Raw genomic sequence first — 15,485 nt, 5'->3', positions numbered from 1 at the left:
AAATCAGCAAATTGGATGGAATTAGGTGCGAGTGATTAACCTGCCAAAGATACGAGAATTTCCCCTACTCCGATTCCTGAAAAAAATATTTTGAGTTTAGCTTACCAGTTTATTGAGCAGTCGTATTGCAACTAAACTTTCAGAAAAAAATTACCTTCTTTTAAATATTTTTATTTTTTGATATTATACTTCATCTCTATTTCACATGCTTATCCAATGACTTCGATAGTTTTTTCTGGTTCCATTGATGTGAAAATCATTTGAAATCAGCTGATCCCAACCGAAAACCGCTTCACTTCTTTATCACATGGTGTTCACTGCGGATTCAAGTGAATTCCACTTCGATTTGCCCCATTTGACTTTTCCTTTGATAGTGAAGGGAAATTCACGTTAAAACCAGATGTTTTGAATTTGAATGTCGAGTGTTGCAAATTAGTTCAGCAAATCAATAAGCAAGATGGCGAGAATGAAAAATGCACGATTTGAGCTCGTCTTTTGAACTAGTTTTTTATTTCAATTATTCAAGGTATTCGTCTGAATTTTCACAAAGAATCGTTATTTTGACGATGGTAAGTAATGATGCAATTATAAAGTAATGCTTTGCTAAGAAGTTTCATAATACTTTTTGTTTCCAGGAAACCAAGTTCGTGAGTCTTTTTTCAAGTGCAAAACATCCTGCGGATTACTGTGACCCGGATTGGGATGCAGCTTTAGGAGTATTCAGTGCTGGTGTTCGAGGACTCCAAAAGTGCAAAATAGTCCACGAAAGAGTATTTGCGGACAGTACGATGTGTACTTAAGTGAACAGTGAATGAGGACGACCAAGAGTTATGTGTTGTTGATAATTAAATATATGCGTGAAATAAAATGTGAAACATAAAAAAACAATTTTTGGATTTTTTTTACCGATATTTAACAGCAACAAAAGAAAAAACAAGTACGTGATTCTCATTTCACATTCACAAGGATTTCACGTGACAATCATGTGCGATGACACTTGAAGGTAACGTGTTTTTCATTTAACTATGATGAAAATTTCACTTGAATTTACCGCATCGCATTTTGAACCATTTTAATATGATTTTCACATGACATTCACATGCTTAGTGGTATGGGACAGATTCATGTGTAAAACATGTGACATTACTATGTGCCTTTCTTTCAGTGTACTAACACAAAGCGCCACCAAGAGGCAAAAGGTTATTACGAATATTTTTGACACTTTCGTTAAAAATATGTGGTTTTGCAAAAACAAATAACAAAACCAACTTTTAAGTGTAGTTCGACTGTCAAACTTGTAATTCGTTGCTGATTTGTTCGAAAATTTGTTAAAAATAATAAGTTTTTTTGCAGCACCCATATTGGACGGACATTTCTGTTGCCATCTTCTGGTTCATTGGATTGGCCATGGATAATTTCACAGTGTAATAAACAGGGCAGCTACCACCACGTGGCGCCACTGTTTCGAATGAGAAAATGATACAGGTTTTTCAGATGAGTTTCAATCCCGTGATTTTAGTGAACAAAAAGTGACGAATTTTCAAAATTCTTAGTATATGAGCGTTTTTAGCATAAAACATGGGCTACTATGATTACAAACGAGATGGCATATATTTTCTCGTATATTTTGGATATTTTTATTTTGCTCGCTCAAAAACGATATTTGTTAATAACATTTCATGAAAAAATTAGATTTTCTCACAATGTGACGTAAACGACAAAACAAATCATAAATCAAAAGTAATTTTATTGAAAATCATATCTCCAAGCTATGAACGTGATTTGTTTTGCATGTACATTCGAATGAAACAAAAAAAAATCAAATCATCACTTGGCTCTGACAGCTCCACGCAGAAAAATGTTTTGTAGAATCAGCCTGTACAAGGTTTGATTCAACAAAATATTTTGTTGAATATAATCAACAAAATTTTTGCATTGAATCAACCCTTCAATTTTGTTGTTTCAAATCAGAACATTTTGTTGTATCAAAGCAGTTTTTTTTGTTGAATCTACCTTTATTTTTGTTGATTAAAATTTGACAGAATTGCGTTCAAATCGGTTTTTTGTTGAAACAACGTATTATTTTTTGTTGAAAGAAACGCAGCTTTTTTTCAATTCAAAACTAGTGGTTGAATTGAAACAACAAAGCATTAAATTGAATCAAAAAAATGCCATACTGATTAAAATTTGGATTTTATCAAATAAAATACAGATAATTTTTTATTCCATATATTTATTCTTACGTTTATGTACAGGTTAACAGCATAATTAAGAAATTCCTGGTAATTTTTATTACATTTATTCTAGTGTTCATCGTTTACAATAATCGTGTCTACGATATCTGCATTGCAGTCGTAGTAATTTGGGAGCCTCAAACAAATCTTATCCTCGTAACTATGTAAATTAACTGGTTTGCTGTGAACATTAGGTTGATCTTTCAGTACCAATAACTGATCTCTTAAATTTAATTCGTAAGATTGCACATGATCGTTAAAATTAACTGCAACATATCTCTGTGCGAAGAAATAAACAGAATCCTGCTTGTCCACAACTATATCTAGGCATTTGTAAATATTGATCAAATTGTTTAACTGTAAAATAAAAGTACAACCTTTTGTATAAACTGATCCCTCCTTGCAAATGTGTTTCGGAAAAGTTGTGGAATCAACATCAATCAAACCATCCATGGCTCGCAAACAAAATGCATACGAATCGGGCAACTTTTTTACAGTTAGATTATTGCTAATGCTAATTCTCTCCAAAAAAAAATTGTTGTTGATTATATTATATGCGAAAGTATAACCTGCTTTGACTGCCAATGAGTAGCATAAATTCTTCTTGTTGTTGTTAACTCTGCTGTAGCTTTTTGGTTCGCGATGCTTTGCCTCAAATCTCATTGCCCAGTTCCGACGTAGTGATCCACATTTATGAATTGCTGTTGAATAATGAACGAGGAAATGGAACTTTGGCTTAAGCGTATCATCAAATAACATTAAGTACTGACTATGATGATCTCGAACAAGATTTTTGAACTCTTCAACAAAAATGATAGGAACATCTACCAGCAATGCAACGTGCATTAATTTTAAAGCTGTTTTGACGAAGTGCCAAACTGGATCGTTTTCCGGTACAAATGAACCAATTATCAATGGAAGAAACTTCCAAAATGTTTTCATTTCTGAAGCTGTCAGTCGAATTTGCTTGTTCTTAACTTTACTCTCTACAAAATCGCCTGGCAGATTGCTAGAGTTTAAGTTTCCAAAATTAAAGGTATTTTTACGGTGATTCAAATCTTGGACAGTCAGGTATTGTTTAATAAAAATAAAATAATGCAAGCAATGTTGAAGATTGTAGACTAACACACCCTCAAGAATGTCATGCATAACATCGAAAACAAAATTGTCACAAACATGGAAATAGCTCAGCTTATTGAATATGCACTCTTCTTTGAGACCAGTCAGCGATTTATCGTGTAATGCCAAATCTAATTGATAGTTACGAGCTGTTCTTAAACTACTGGTTATTTCTGCTACGTCAGATTCTGTTTGTTCTTTCACGCGCTTACAAACACGGCAAAAAAAATTCGCACGGAAGGATTCAACAAAGCCAGTAATTCCGTTCATCCCCAAATTGTCGCCGAGCACAAAACATAACGCAAAATACACTTTCTTCTCCTCGTTTCGTATTGTTATTTTGATACCATTTTTATCCAAGTCGTCCAAAGTTTCTATGAGTCGGTTGAAAGTTCTGTTGTTGTCGTTACTTTTCTTATCCACAGTTTTGACGTATCCAGCCACCAAAATGTTATTCAATTTTGTCAATAAATACATAGGCAAACAGGGAATATTAATGTAAACACCGCAAATTGATGATGCTGGAGCGTGGGTGGATGCCGTGTCGGAAGTATTAAAATCATCGAGGTACACGTTGAGAGGGACTACCACACCTTGGCGATCATCAAACAGCTCTTTTCGTTCTTTCCAAATTCGTCCATCAACAACAGAACGAAAAGTACCATCATTGGAAGGTACAAGACTCCTCATGACGCAATCGTACATTCCTGGCGATTCCAGAAACTTTCTTAGTTGAAATTGAATTGGCATCATCACTCCTTCAATGCAATCTTCGATCTGAAAATTTAAAAAATAATATTTAAAACACGTGATTTACATTTTTTTATTGCTTACCAATTGCGGCTCGTTTCTAATCTGATTATCTTTAGTGAATAAATCTGGTTCAGACAGCAAATCTTGTTGCTTCAACCTTTTAATAAACATGTACTCTGATTCTTCATCTGGCTGTTCGAACTCGTTCAGTATTGATTTTGTAAAGTTCCCGATTGGTTCAACTACCGATGCTAATTGAAATGCTTTTCGAAACGGGTCAAGGTAATATTTCTCTATGTCACTGCGTAGCTCGAACGCCATTTTTCGAGGCAAATCACTTTTGCTGAGCCATTTTAGCGTGAATCCCAAGTTAAGTTGTTTCAGTTCATTCGTTAGAAAATTAATGTTCATTGTTGGGGAAACGTTACTTGACGTAGTTGGTTCAATTGGCGTTTCTCTCTCTCTCTCGAATATTGGCTGTTCTCTCTCGACCGCTGGCTGTTCGTTATCGCTCTGGACTGCTACGACCTGGTTGTTGACTGGTTGATTTTCTTCTCGGTTTGTAATTCGAATTGAATCGATCGAAGGATGATGGATAAAGTGCTTCCGATTGTGCAATCGAAATGTGGAAATCGAAGAATATGTTCTGTCGCACAGGTAAACATTGCATTTATAGTTAATTTCTTGATCGTGCATGCGTCTTAGATGACAGTATAATATTTCAGATGATCCGCCTCGCCACCCACATTTGTCTACGATACAGTTAATCATGATTGTTCAGATGAGTCTGAATACGACAGATTTGACGGTAATGAACGTCTCGTTCCGTGACTTCGAAGTTAAACAGCGAGTGACCGATCAGCGCCCAAGGTCCGGAAGACTCCGCTGGGAAGGACAGCTTGTAGATTTTGAACAGTTTGTAGCAAACTTCCAGGGACTTTAGGAATGTACTAAACCTGTAGCACGATCCTCCGAGGTATACTAGATAGTCAGTGATCTCCGTCAGCTTAGATCCTACGACGATCATCAGCGGTTGAGCCGGCCATCCGTTCAGCTTGCACCTGTTACGATAACGATCAACTCCCGTCTCGATTTCAGCCTGACTGGTTACATGCACCAAAAATGCTTCCTTCGACTCGGCGAAAGATGGTTTCCACCGCTTCTTGCCTTCTTGGTTCAGTGTAACGGACAACGTGGGAAGCAGATAAACTAGTAGTATGATCGTAATGCAATCTCGCGCATCTTTAAAACAGAAAACAATTAGTCTGTGATATTAAGCATAGAAATCCTACAATAAGTTTACCATCCGACAATGCCACTCCGTCCGAAGATTTGCCGTCGGTAAGAAGCTTCACCAGGACCTTTCCGCCGGCATCGGCAATGTCCGCTTCGAAAAAATCGTAAATGCTTGTGCGGAATCGACCCCAGCTTTTGAATAGAGCATCACCTACTCCAGGATACTTGTACCGGAAATCAGCTTCAACCAAAGTGTGACCTTTTGGGTTGCTCAACAACGGATATTCCGTGATTAGATCTTCAAGCGTAAATCGTCCGCAATAAGCTTCGTTCAATCGATAGGTGGTCGTCTGCGCCCACTTCAGTTTAACTTCCTCCCAATCATCGTGCTCATGGCGCAACCACGCTTTGATCTCCTTCAACTCAACCTCTGAAATAAATAAAGCAATGCTGTCATCATTTTCATTATAAAGATTATTTAACCTCACCTGCAGCGGGGGTAAACAAAATGTCCTCGTTTTCCTCTTCTACGGCAGTGCTATCTACAGATGAGTCCACGGCCTTCTCAGGCCGAGAGTGCTTGGGCTTGTAGTTGTTGTTCCGGTAGTACAGCGATCCTGAAGGGTATTTCCCGAGACGGAGCCGTTTTCCACGACCGTCTGTGATGGTCGTAGGTCGATACCATGAAAACTACAACCATATTTTTGTTATGAAGTTAATTTTGGTAATTGATTAATCTCACCTTTGGTTCTTTAGGGAACAGTTCGGCCAGTTCATCAGATCGTTGCTTAAGTTCTGGTGTTGTGAGTTTTCCAAATTTGTCCACGAATTCGTCGACTACAATTTGCGTGATCGCCGTTTTAGCATCCTTCGACAGGAGCTGTGTGTCGTTGTAGGTCCGTACGATGCCACGACCCTTGTCCGAATCCTGAATGAGCGATTTCGCAGTGTAGTCTCCTCGATTGCAACTCGTAGTTGGAACGTTCTGGTCGATATTACTCAGCGGTGCGGTGATCGGTGGTAGTCCCTACCAAACAAACAAAAAAAATGCAGAATAAGAACAATTTTTATTAATTATAGGCAATATGTTTAGGGATCATACATAAACCACGTGACACATTTTTCAAATCTCAGACACCTCCTCCACTCCCCCCTTCATGGACAATTTCCATACAAAACATATCATTTTTTGTATGGAGCGTGGTCAATCGCAGAAAACCCCCACCCACCCCCCACAGGTGTGCACGTGGTTTAAAAGCAACAGAAAGTCAAGTTTACAATGCAGCTTCAACTTACTTTTCCTAGGCGCCATCTATTCAGTCCCTGGATGCATTTGGACCTGTCGGCCATGTACGGATGTGGCATCAAAGCTTCCAGTTCCGGTCGTTCGATTATCTCCAGCAAGCTTAGATCGTACTGATTCTCTGTAAAGATACCCATAACAAAAATCAAATTTTACTTTTTAAATCACTTAGGTTTTGTTGTTTATTTATTTAATTTCTTTAGTTTTGCTTTTTTTTAATAATATTTTTACCAAAATACCTACCCAAAAAACTATTGATGCTGTCATCAGATACTTCAAATGTTTTTAATAAATCATAAAGTTCCTCTTGGGCGCGTGTCAATTGCACCACATCCAGGACTTCTTCAGGATTCATCGTTTCTAAACAAAAACTAAAACAATTCACAAAATTTCTATTTATAATAAACCAGTTAATTACCTTGAGTTATGCAACGCTCAGGTTCATTCAACGCGACGAGTCAGTGCAACTCGGATTACGCCGGCAATTTACTGCACGTCGATCGTGGAGAACACGGCGGCGATACTCCGGGTTAATCTACCGCGGCCACGGCGCGTGAAGCGAAATACTTAAGAACGCACGAAACGGCGACGAAAAATAATGCGACGAGTCACTGCACCTCGGATCACGCCGAAAGTAGGGAGCCCGGCGGAAATACTCCGGATTAAACAACTGCGGGCACGAAGCGGAAAGCGAGTGGTCAAGAATTAGACAAATCACACGGACCGGTGACGAAAACCGACGTAGAAAACGGGAATACGGACGAGAAGAACGTTGGGTTTGACCGCCGCTTGAAAATAAAATTGTAACTTTTGACAGATGCGACAAACACGTGTAAACAACAAACGTTTTTAATTGAATCAAAAATTGGGTTTGGTTGATTCAATATTGTTTTGGGTAGAATCAACTCAATAATTTTGTTGATATTTCAAAAAGGGTTTAGCAAAATACTTTGAGTTAATACTACGCTAAAATTGGAGTTGTTTCAATTGGATTAGAGGGTACTTTCAACAAAAATTCGCCAAGTTAAATCAAAAAAATATTTTGTTGATTCAAACAGGCCTGATTTTTTTGCGTGTCCGAGAGAGTAGACGTGTGTACGTGCGCGCTAAAGGCATCGTGCCTCGAGTTGTTTGACGGATGGAGGTGGAAGAGACCTCCGAGACGGATGATTTCCAAATCATCCCCGGAAATCGGAAGCGGAAGAAGACCCCTGAGATTACCGGAGCTGTCGTCGGAGAAGGAAAAGTGGAGCAGAATGTGCTCAATAACAACAAGTTCAGCCCGCTAGCGGAAAACGAAAACAACAACAATGCCAGCCCAGCAGGAGGAGGAGACGCCCCGGCGGTTTCACCACCCGGCCAGTCGGCAGGTAAACAAAAGCAACCACCTTTGGTGGTGAAGAGCACCACGGATTTTTACAAGCTCGTGGCGATAGTGGAAAGTTGTAAATTTGGTTTCAACCCGATTTACAAACTAACCCGATTTGGAACCAAGGTGACCTGCTTCTCTGTCAAAGATTTTGACAAGTTGCAAGAGCTCTTCAAGAAGAAAAAAGTGGAATTCTACACCCACGAACGGCGGAGCGAACGAAATCATCGGGTAGTTCTTCGTGGTTTACCTGATGAACTGAAACCGGACGAGGTTAAGTACCTGATGAAGAGGGATCTCAAGCTGGACGCGCTGGAGGTGCATGTCATCAAGCGGAAGGAAAAGTCCACCGTGGACGAAACTCCGTACATTGTGGTCTTCCCCAAGGGATACACCAATATGAAAAAGCTCTCTGCAATGAAGGTTGTGGCAAGCACTATCATCCGGTGGGAGGCCTACCGGAACAAGCGGCCGAACGTGACCCAGTGCAGGAACTGTTTGCAGATGGGCCATGGGACCAGAAACTGCCACCTCAAGGGGAGGTGCAACAACTGTGGGGGTCCCCACAAGACGGACGAGTGCAAAGTCCAAGAAGCCGAGCCGAAGCGGTGTGCTAACTGCTCTGGAACTCACGAAGCCACGGACCGCAGCTGCCCCAAGCGTGCGGACTTTATCCAGAGGCGCCAGCAGGCGACGAAACCGAAACCGCCGGCAAGGAAGGCGGAGAAGCAGAGTCCAGCAGTTCCGGCGTTCACGCCGGCGGAGTTACCTCCGCTGCCGGGCGCAGTTCCGGATGGAAAATCGAAGGATCGCCCTCGCCCCGCAGAAAAAGCCAAGAAGCAGTGGCTCCCGAGACGGTCGAGCCACGAAGGAGGAGACCGGGGAGGTGCTCTACAGTTCGGCTGAGCTGTGGGGCATTTTCTCCGAGTACATCGGCAGGTTCAAGACCTGTAAGACCCGCTTGGACCAAGTAACCCTGGTCAGTTACATGATCTCCAAGTATGGAGTTTAAGGAGTTGTTTTTTTTTTGTTATATATAAATTATTTAACGATCCTCGGTCCCAACCTGGTCACAGCACCTAAAAGGACCTAATAAAAATAAGTTATGAATAAAAAAAAATCAAATCAAACCATCCACATTAACGACCGCCGGGTCTTTTGTGGTCTCTATTGCAAGTATCTGCTCGAACCTAGGAGTCCGAAGGCTTGAATGGGGAGAGCACCCAAACCTCTTTTTACTCCAAGGAACCTTCCACCCCAGTGTTTGAACTGACGACCTTTGGATTGCGAGTCCAACCGCCGCCAGCGATTCCACCGGAGTAGGCTTGGTTTGGTGTGTTGTTTGCACTTATGGCATGGAGACAACTCCTATACCTGGAATGACTTAACGGCCTAACAACCAAGGCCGGGACCGACATTTTACTTCCTCATCCGATGGAAGGTCGAATGAATGAAACGAATGAAACAAATTCATCTATAAAAAAAATATTTTTGCAAAAATAGTTACCCATAAGAGCTTTATTTGTTTACCTCGAGAAGATCACAGAACAGTACTTACAAATATGTCGTTTACGTCACATTGTGAGAAAATCTATTTTTTTTTTTCATGAAATGTAATTAAAAAATATCGTTTTTGAGCGATCAAAATAAAAATATCCAAAATATATGCCTTCTCGTTTGTAATCATAGTAGCCCATGTTTATGCTAAAAACGCTCATATACTAAGAATTTTGAAAATTCGTCACTTTTTGTTCACCAAAATGCCAATATCTCGGCTTTGTGTGGACATAAATTGAATGTTAAAAACTAACTTAATCCACCTATGTGGTTGATGCCTTCCTCATTTTCAATATAAGTGGTTTGCCAGCTATTTTTTTAGATCCAGAAAAATAAGTACACAGATATAACTCAAGCGGTCATAACTAGAGACAGGGTCATCAATGTTGTGGACTCGTTGGAAAGGGGTTTTGATTACCTATCCAACGATGTGTTGGATGATGAATCCAAACATCGTTTACATACATTTAAGTGAGATCCGGCTTCAACAAAGTACATAAATATCACTTAAGTGGTCATAGCTCGAGACAGGGTTGCCATATCTTCAATCTGTGGACTCGTTGGAAAGGTCTCTCGATTACCTAACCAACGATGTGTCGGATGATGGATCCGGACATCGTTTACATACATTTAAGTGAGATACGGCTTCAAAAAAGTACATAAATATCACTTAAGTGGTCTTAACTCGAGACAGGGTTGCCAGATCTTCAATGTTGTGAACTCTTTGGAAAGGTCTTTTGATTACCTAACCAACGATGTGTCGGATGATGGATCCGGACATCGTTCACATACATTTAATTGAGATCCGGCTTCAAAAATGTACATAAATATCACTTAATTGATCATAACTCGAGACAGGGTTGCCAGATCTTCAATGATAAGGACTCGTTGAAAAGGGTTTTTGATTACCTAACCAACAATGTGTCGGATGCTGGATCCGGACATCGTTTACATACATTTAATTGAGATCCGGCTTCAAAAATGTATATCAATATCACTTAAATGATCATAACTCGAGACAAGGTTGCCAGATCTTCAATGTTTTGGACTCGTTGGAAAGGTCTTTCGATTACCTAAACAACGATGTTTCGGATGATGGATCCGGACATCGTTAACATAAATTTAAGTGAGATCCGGCTTCAAAAAAGTACATAAATATCACTTAAGTGGTCATAAATCGAGACAGGGTTGCCAGATCTTCAATGTTGTGGACTCGTTGGAAAGGTCTTTCGATTACCTAACCAACGATGGGTCGGATGATGGATCCGGACATCGTTTACATGCATATAAATGAGATCCGGATATATGTGAAAACACATTTTTATACATGACTTTTGAACTAGTTATCGAAACTTCAAACAATTCAATAGCGATGTATGGGACCATGAATCAAGTCGAATGCAACAGGTTTGATCAAAATCGGTTCAGCCAGTGCTGAGAAAACTCAGTGAGAATTTTGGTCACATACATACATACACACACACATACACACACATACACATACACACACACAGACATTTGTTCAGTTTTCGATTCTGAGTCGATATGTATACATGAAGGTGGGTCTTTCGTTTTCGTTTTCGTTTTACGGAGCAAGGTGGGGGACGCGGCCTCAAGTCAGTCCAAGTCCGGTTTTTTGTGGAAAAAAGGGTAGTGGCCGAACTAGTATTGCATACCAAATGAACACCACCGGAAGATAGAGGGGATCGGGAGGGGGGAGGTGAAAGAAAATTAGTGTTGATGTGAGTAGTAAGAACTTGGATGATTTGAGCAGTTACGGTAATCTAAGTTTAACACTGAATAAAGAAAATCTGAAATTGTGATTCAAAGTAAGAAGGCCCGAATAAATTAAATTATTAGTTAATTAAATAAGAAAATGTAACTAATCGGAGATCTATACAAAAGAAACCTATGATGTATTCCAAATTTAAAGGAAATAAAAAATACTAGAGAAAAAAGATGAAAACTAACTGCCGACCTGTCACGTCCGTCAATAGTCTTGTCGTACATTACAACTAGAAACAGATCTGCCAATGAAATGTTACACTTCGTTCAAATCAACTAATCATTTAAGTCCAATTATTCATCCACGGAAAACTATCTAACTTTAATCAACAACCTAAACTAAACTGTCTGAAAGTAAATTTAATCTCAAATCCCCGAATGTTTTATTATAACGCCAAATAAGGTAAAGGATCTTGTTTTTAAACCAGTCTTGCCGCTTCCAAAACCAATAAACATAAATGAACAGTTCATAAGTTGAACACTAGTAATTAAGACGACTATTTCATGCCATTCATTTCATTAGGGCATAGAGCTTTGCAAACAAGAGTGCATCTCTATTATACCTTATGTAAACTGTCATTTGAGTGAAGCAGACACACTCCTGTTCACAAAACCCATGCGCCCTTTTGAAATGTTAGGCTCCATTTGATCGTCAAGGCTCCAGTAGACCCTCGATTCGCAACAATGGTCGATACAACCATAATCCGAAAACCGTTAGTTCAACAGATTAACGAATTTTGTCCGATATCATCGCACTATTGATTGACCGAGACTCTATGGAAATTTTGACATATCAAAATGCTACGTAATAATATTTTTTTAATAAATTTCAAAATCTATTCTATCCTACAATGCCTAGAAGAGGCCTCTGTTTCTGTTGTGAGTAAGCGCTGGTTTCAGAGTTCATTTTTTCAATTTAAAGGGGTGGAGACGACTAATTTGCTTCATGAACTCCTACTCGGCCTTGGGACCACCTCTTAAGACACTGATGGCTCCTAGCTAGGAATTAAACCTAGACACAGCGTCGAGGCCCGCTTTGCATGGCAAAAATGTTGGCTGGGGGGGAAGTGATATTATCACGAAATTTTATTTTAAAGCCAACATTGCTAACGGCGTCGAGGTCCTTACTCATGCCCAAGGATGTATACATGAAGGTGGGTCTTTGAGCTTTTAATAAAAAGTTTATGTTTAGAGCAGGATTATAGCCTTACCTCAGTGAGGAAGGCAAAAAAGCAAAATGATCTTCGTAAAATTTCCTATAAGCTGAATGCAATTTTTTTTGGCTCCTTTTGGGGAGTGATTTTTGAAATTTTTTAGCTAAAAAATACAAATTTTTCCCCCTAAAACGCCCTGCTATGCCCAAACACAAGCTTTTATGGATCATGTTTGTACAGTAATTTGTTCAGGAAACATTAAACTATAACTTGAAGCCCAAGGCGACCAAATTTGAATGTCTTTAGTATGATTGTTACGCGCATTTCTGAAAAATACTCGAAAAATGCACTTTTTTCATTCAAGCTCCGCGCGCGAGTTGTAAACCATTTTTGGGATTTTTTTGTTGTATGAAAACATTGTTCCTGACATCCTAATCTATCATTCTAGGGGTGAGCACCAAAGATTTGACAACTTTTCATTTTTTTGGGACGGCCTAGTGTACATTCTTTTTTTGCACCTTTTTTATTTCTGTAATTGTATTTGTTATATAACTTTTTATTGAAATCATTTTTTATGAGCTTTTTATAGCAAAATGTTCGGCATGAGTTTTAAAACGTAGTACTAGGTTTCTGTCTAACTTTAAATTGTTTACAAGTTTCATCACAAAATATGCATAGTGCCCAAGGCGTGTAAATACTTTTTTACATACTGTAATAGTCCTCATCAATACCTAAGAAACCAAATCAATACCGAAGAAACCAAATCAATCAAAATATTCCTTCAAAAGTTACATATTTTGGAATATTTACGTACCACTTTTGTATGAATTTCTGCCAAAATTGTAACGAGACTTTTATGGGTGAACTAATGACACAAAATTATTTCTTTGGTCATAGGGAAGGCTCCCAAAAAAGTTTGAGCCAAATAAAAAAATATAAGTAAAATCCATTTCCGGGTTCGGTGGAGAATTGCTCAGGTGTTTTGGATTGCCTAACTGTTTTAAGCCTGCGGACACCAAGTTTCGAGCTGTAGAGTAAGCATTTTGTTTATTTTTGATTTTTGGAGGATTTTCAAAAAGGACCATCCCTAAACCACGTGGACACTATACGAGATATTCAAGACTAGAAAATGTATTTATAGCATATTAACATTAGTAGATATCAAATCGTGTGGTTTTACAACTGGTACACTTTAATACATGTTTTTCTCGTTGGCATAAAATAAAAACAAATAGAAAACAGAGCTCATGGTTATAATTGAGGGACATGCGCACTATAGTTGGCTGGAATGTGAGTGGAAATGTGGACTCACTGTTTTGAGTTATTTCTTCTCTCACAACGTCGTTCTTGGATTCATTGAAAGATCAAACGAGCAATTGCCGTTCAAGAGCCAAACGACATGCGACACCTAGTGTTGAGTAGCAGAACAGAGCGAAGAATGTCGATTGAAATTTCCGCCCTTTGAGGTTATGTATGCAAATTCTGTTTTGTTAAATTCCAGCGTTCAAAACAACTTTTGAGCAAAAATTCGAGCTGATACTTTGTTAACTTTTGATACTCTATCAATTTAAACAATATATAATTGTTATTGCGTTAATTTATAGAGGGCAAAAAGTTTACACTCGTACCACTTGATTTTTATCTCAAAAGTTGTTCTACACAGAAAAAAATGATGGTAATATTCATCAGAAAATGGTGACAGATATTGTGGCAAAAAAATGATAAATTTTACCTTAGAAAATGATGAATTTTCATCCACGCAGAAAAAAGTTTTGTAGAATCAGCCTGTACGAGGTTTGAATCAACAAAATTTTTGTTGAATATAATCAAACCTTGATTTTCTCGATTCCACAAAAGTCTTTTGTTGTTTTGAAAAAGCTGCTTTGACGTTTAGCGTTGATTCAACAAAAAAATATGATTTTCAAATCAACAAAACGTTTTGTTGATTCAAATATGCCTTATTTTTCTGCGTGTCGGAAAATGATGAAATTTACCTTAAATAATGATGAAAATTACCTAAAAAAATGATTAAATTTACCGCAAAAATGTTGAATTTTACGAAAGAATGTTTATTATTGCATTAAAAAATGTGTAATTTGTGGCTGAGAAAGTGGAAGGATAGGTATTGAAATGTCATCCATTTCAGAGAACGTTGATAAAACATTTGATTCAAACGAACATTTTTTTCATGACTTTCAGGGTACTTTGTGCTTAATCACTCTAAGAACTCGGGTTGGTTTTTTAGCAAATATTCTTCGTGAACTGTTCAAACCCCAAAACTCGAAAGGCAACTTCCTTCAAACTTAAACAAAAAGCACCACTTTTAAGGATTCTTGGATGCGCAAGTGGCCAAACACCCGGACTCTTCTTCAAAACCAGTCCGGAAGAAGCACTAACACAAACTCACCAAAACAAACGATGACGGCGGCATGGAATTGGCGACGATTCCTGGACGTAAACACCCGGACACACTGGCAACTTCTTCCAAACCGAACCGGAAGAAGCACCAACACAAACTCACCAAAACACACGTCGTCGCACAGAATCTGCAACGATTGATTAACGCACGAGCGACCAAAACTCCCGGACACGCGACGATTGAATCACGATCCGACAGGCTTCTGCCAACCACTTTTCAAAACGTTGCGTTTAACAGTTGTCAAAGTCCCTGGGTCAAAAGATGATTGAATATTGTACCTAAATTTGATGAATATTACTCAAGTATACGAGTAGCAAAAATAATGTTGAATATTCATCAAAAATTAGGTAATATTACAAATTTTTTGTGTAAAACCTGTTTGACAAAAAAAATTTCGTTATTCAACAATTATAGAAGTAAAATTCATCATTCTTTTTTTCAACATTCTGTTTTCAACCTTCCATTTTTACATTATTTTTTGCTGTGTAAGAGCTGTAAATTCAATTTTAAGTTTGCAACCGAACAGCGAAAATTTGAATCGTAATTCTTCGATGCT

At 38.5% G+C, this 15,485-nt stretch overlaps 1 protein-coding gene across 1 annotated transcript; it reads right to left on the bottom strand.

The window, feature by feature from the left end:
• Positions 1-2,234: 2,234 nt before the first annotated feature.
• On the bottom strand, positions 2,235-7,000 carry LOC6054388. Its single transcript, XM_038264909.1, has 7 exons — positions 6,889-7,000; positions 6,639-6,766; positions 6,085-6,369; positions 5,831-6,032; positions 5,410-5,772; positions 4,188-5,348; positions 2,235-4,130 (listed from the first exon to the last, which is right to left on the bottom strand). Exons 1-6 carry the CDS (start codon positions 6,998-7,000, stop codon positions 4,870-4,872), a joined length of 1,569 nt encoding a protein of 522 aa, XP_038120837.1. The 3' UTR covers positions 2,235-4,130; positions 4,188-4,869.
• Between the last annotated feature and the right edge of the window lie 8,485 nt (positions 7,001-15,485).

Source organism: Culex quinquefasciatus, chromosome 1, assembly GCF_015732765.1.
Source record: "Culex quinquefasciatus strain JHB chromosome 1, VPISU_Cqui_1.0_pri_paternal, whole genome shotgun sequence".
Classification (NCBI taxonomy): Eukaryota; Metazoa; Arthropoda; class Insecta; order Diptera; family Culicidae; genus Culex; species Culex quinquefasciatus.
Note: the sequence above shows the minus strand (reverse complement) of the source record. Positions and strands in the feature narration are given on the sequence as shown.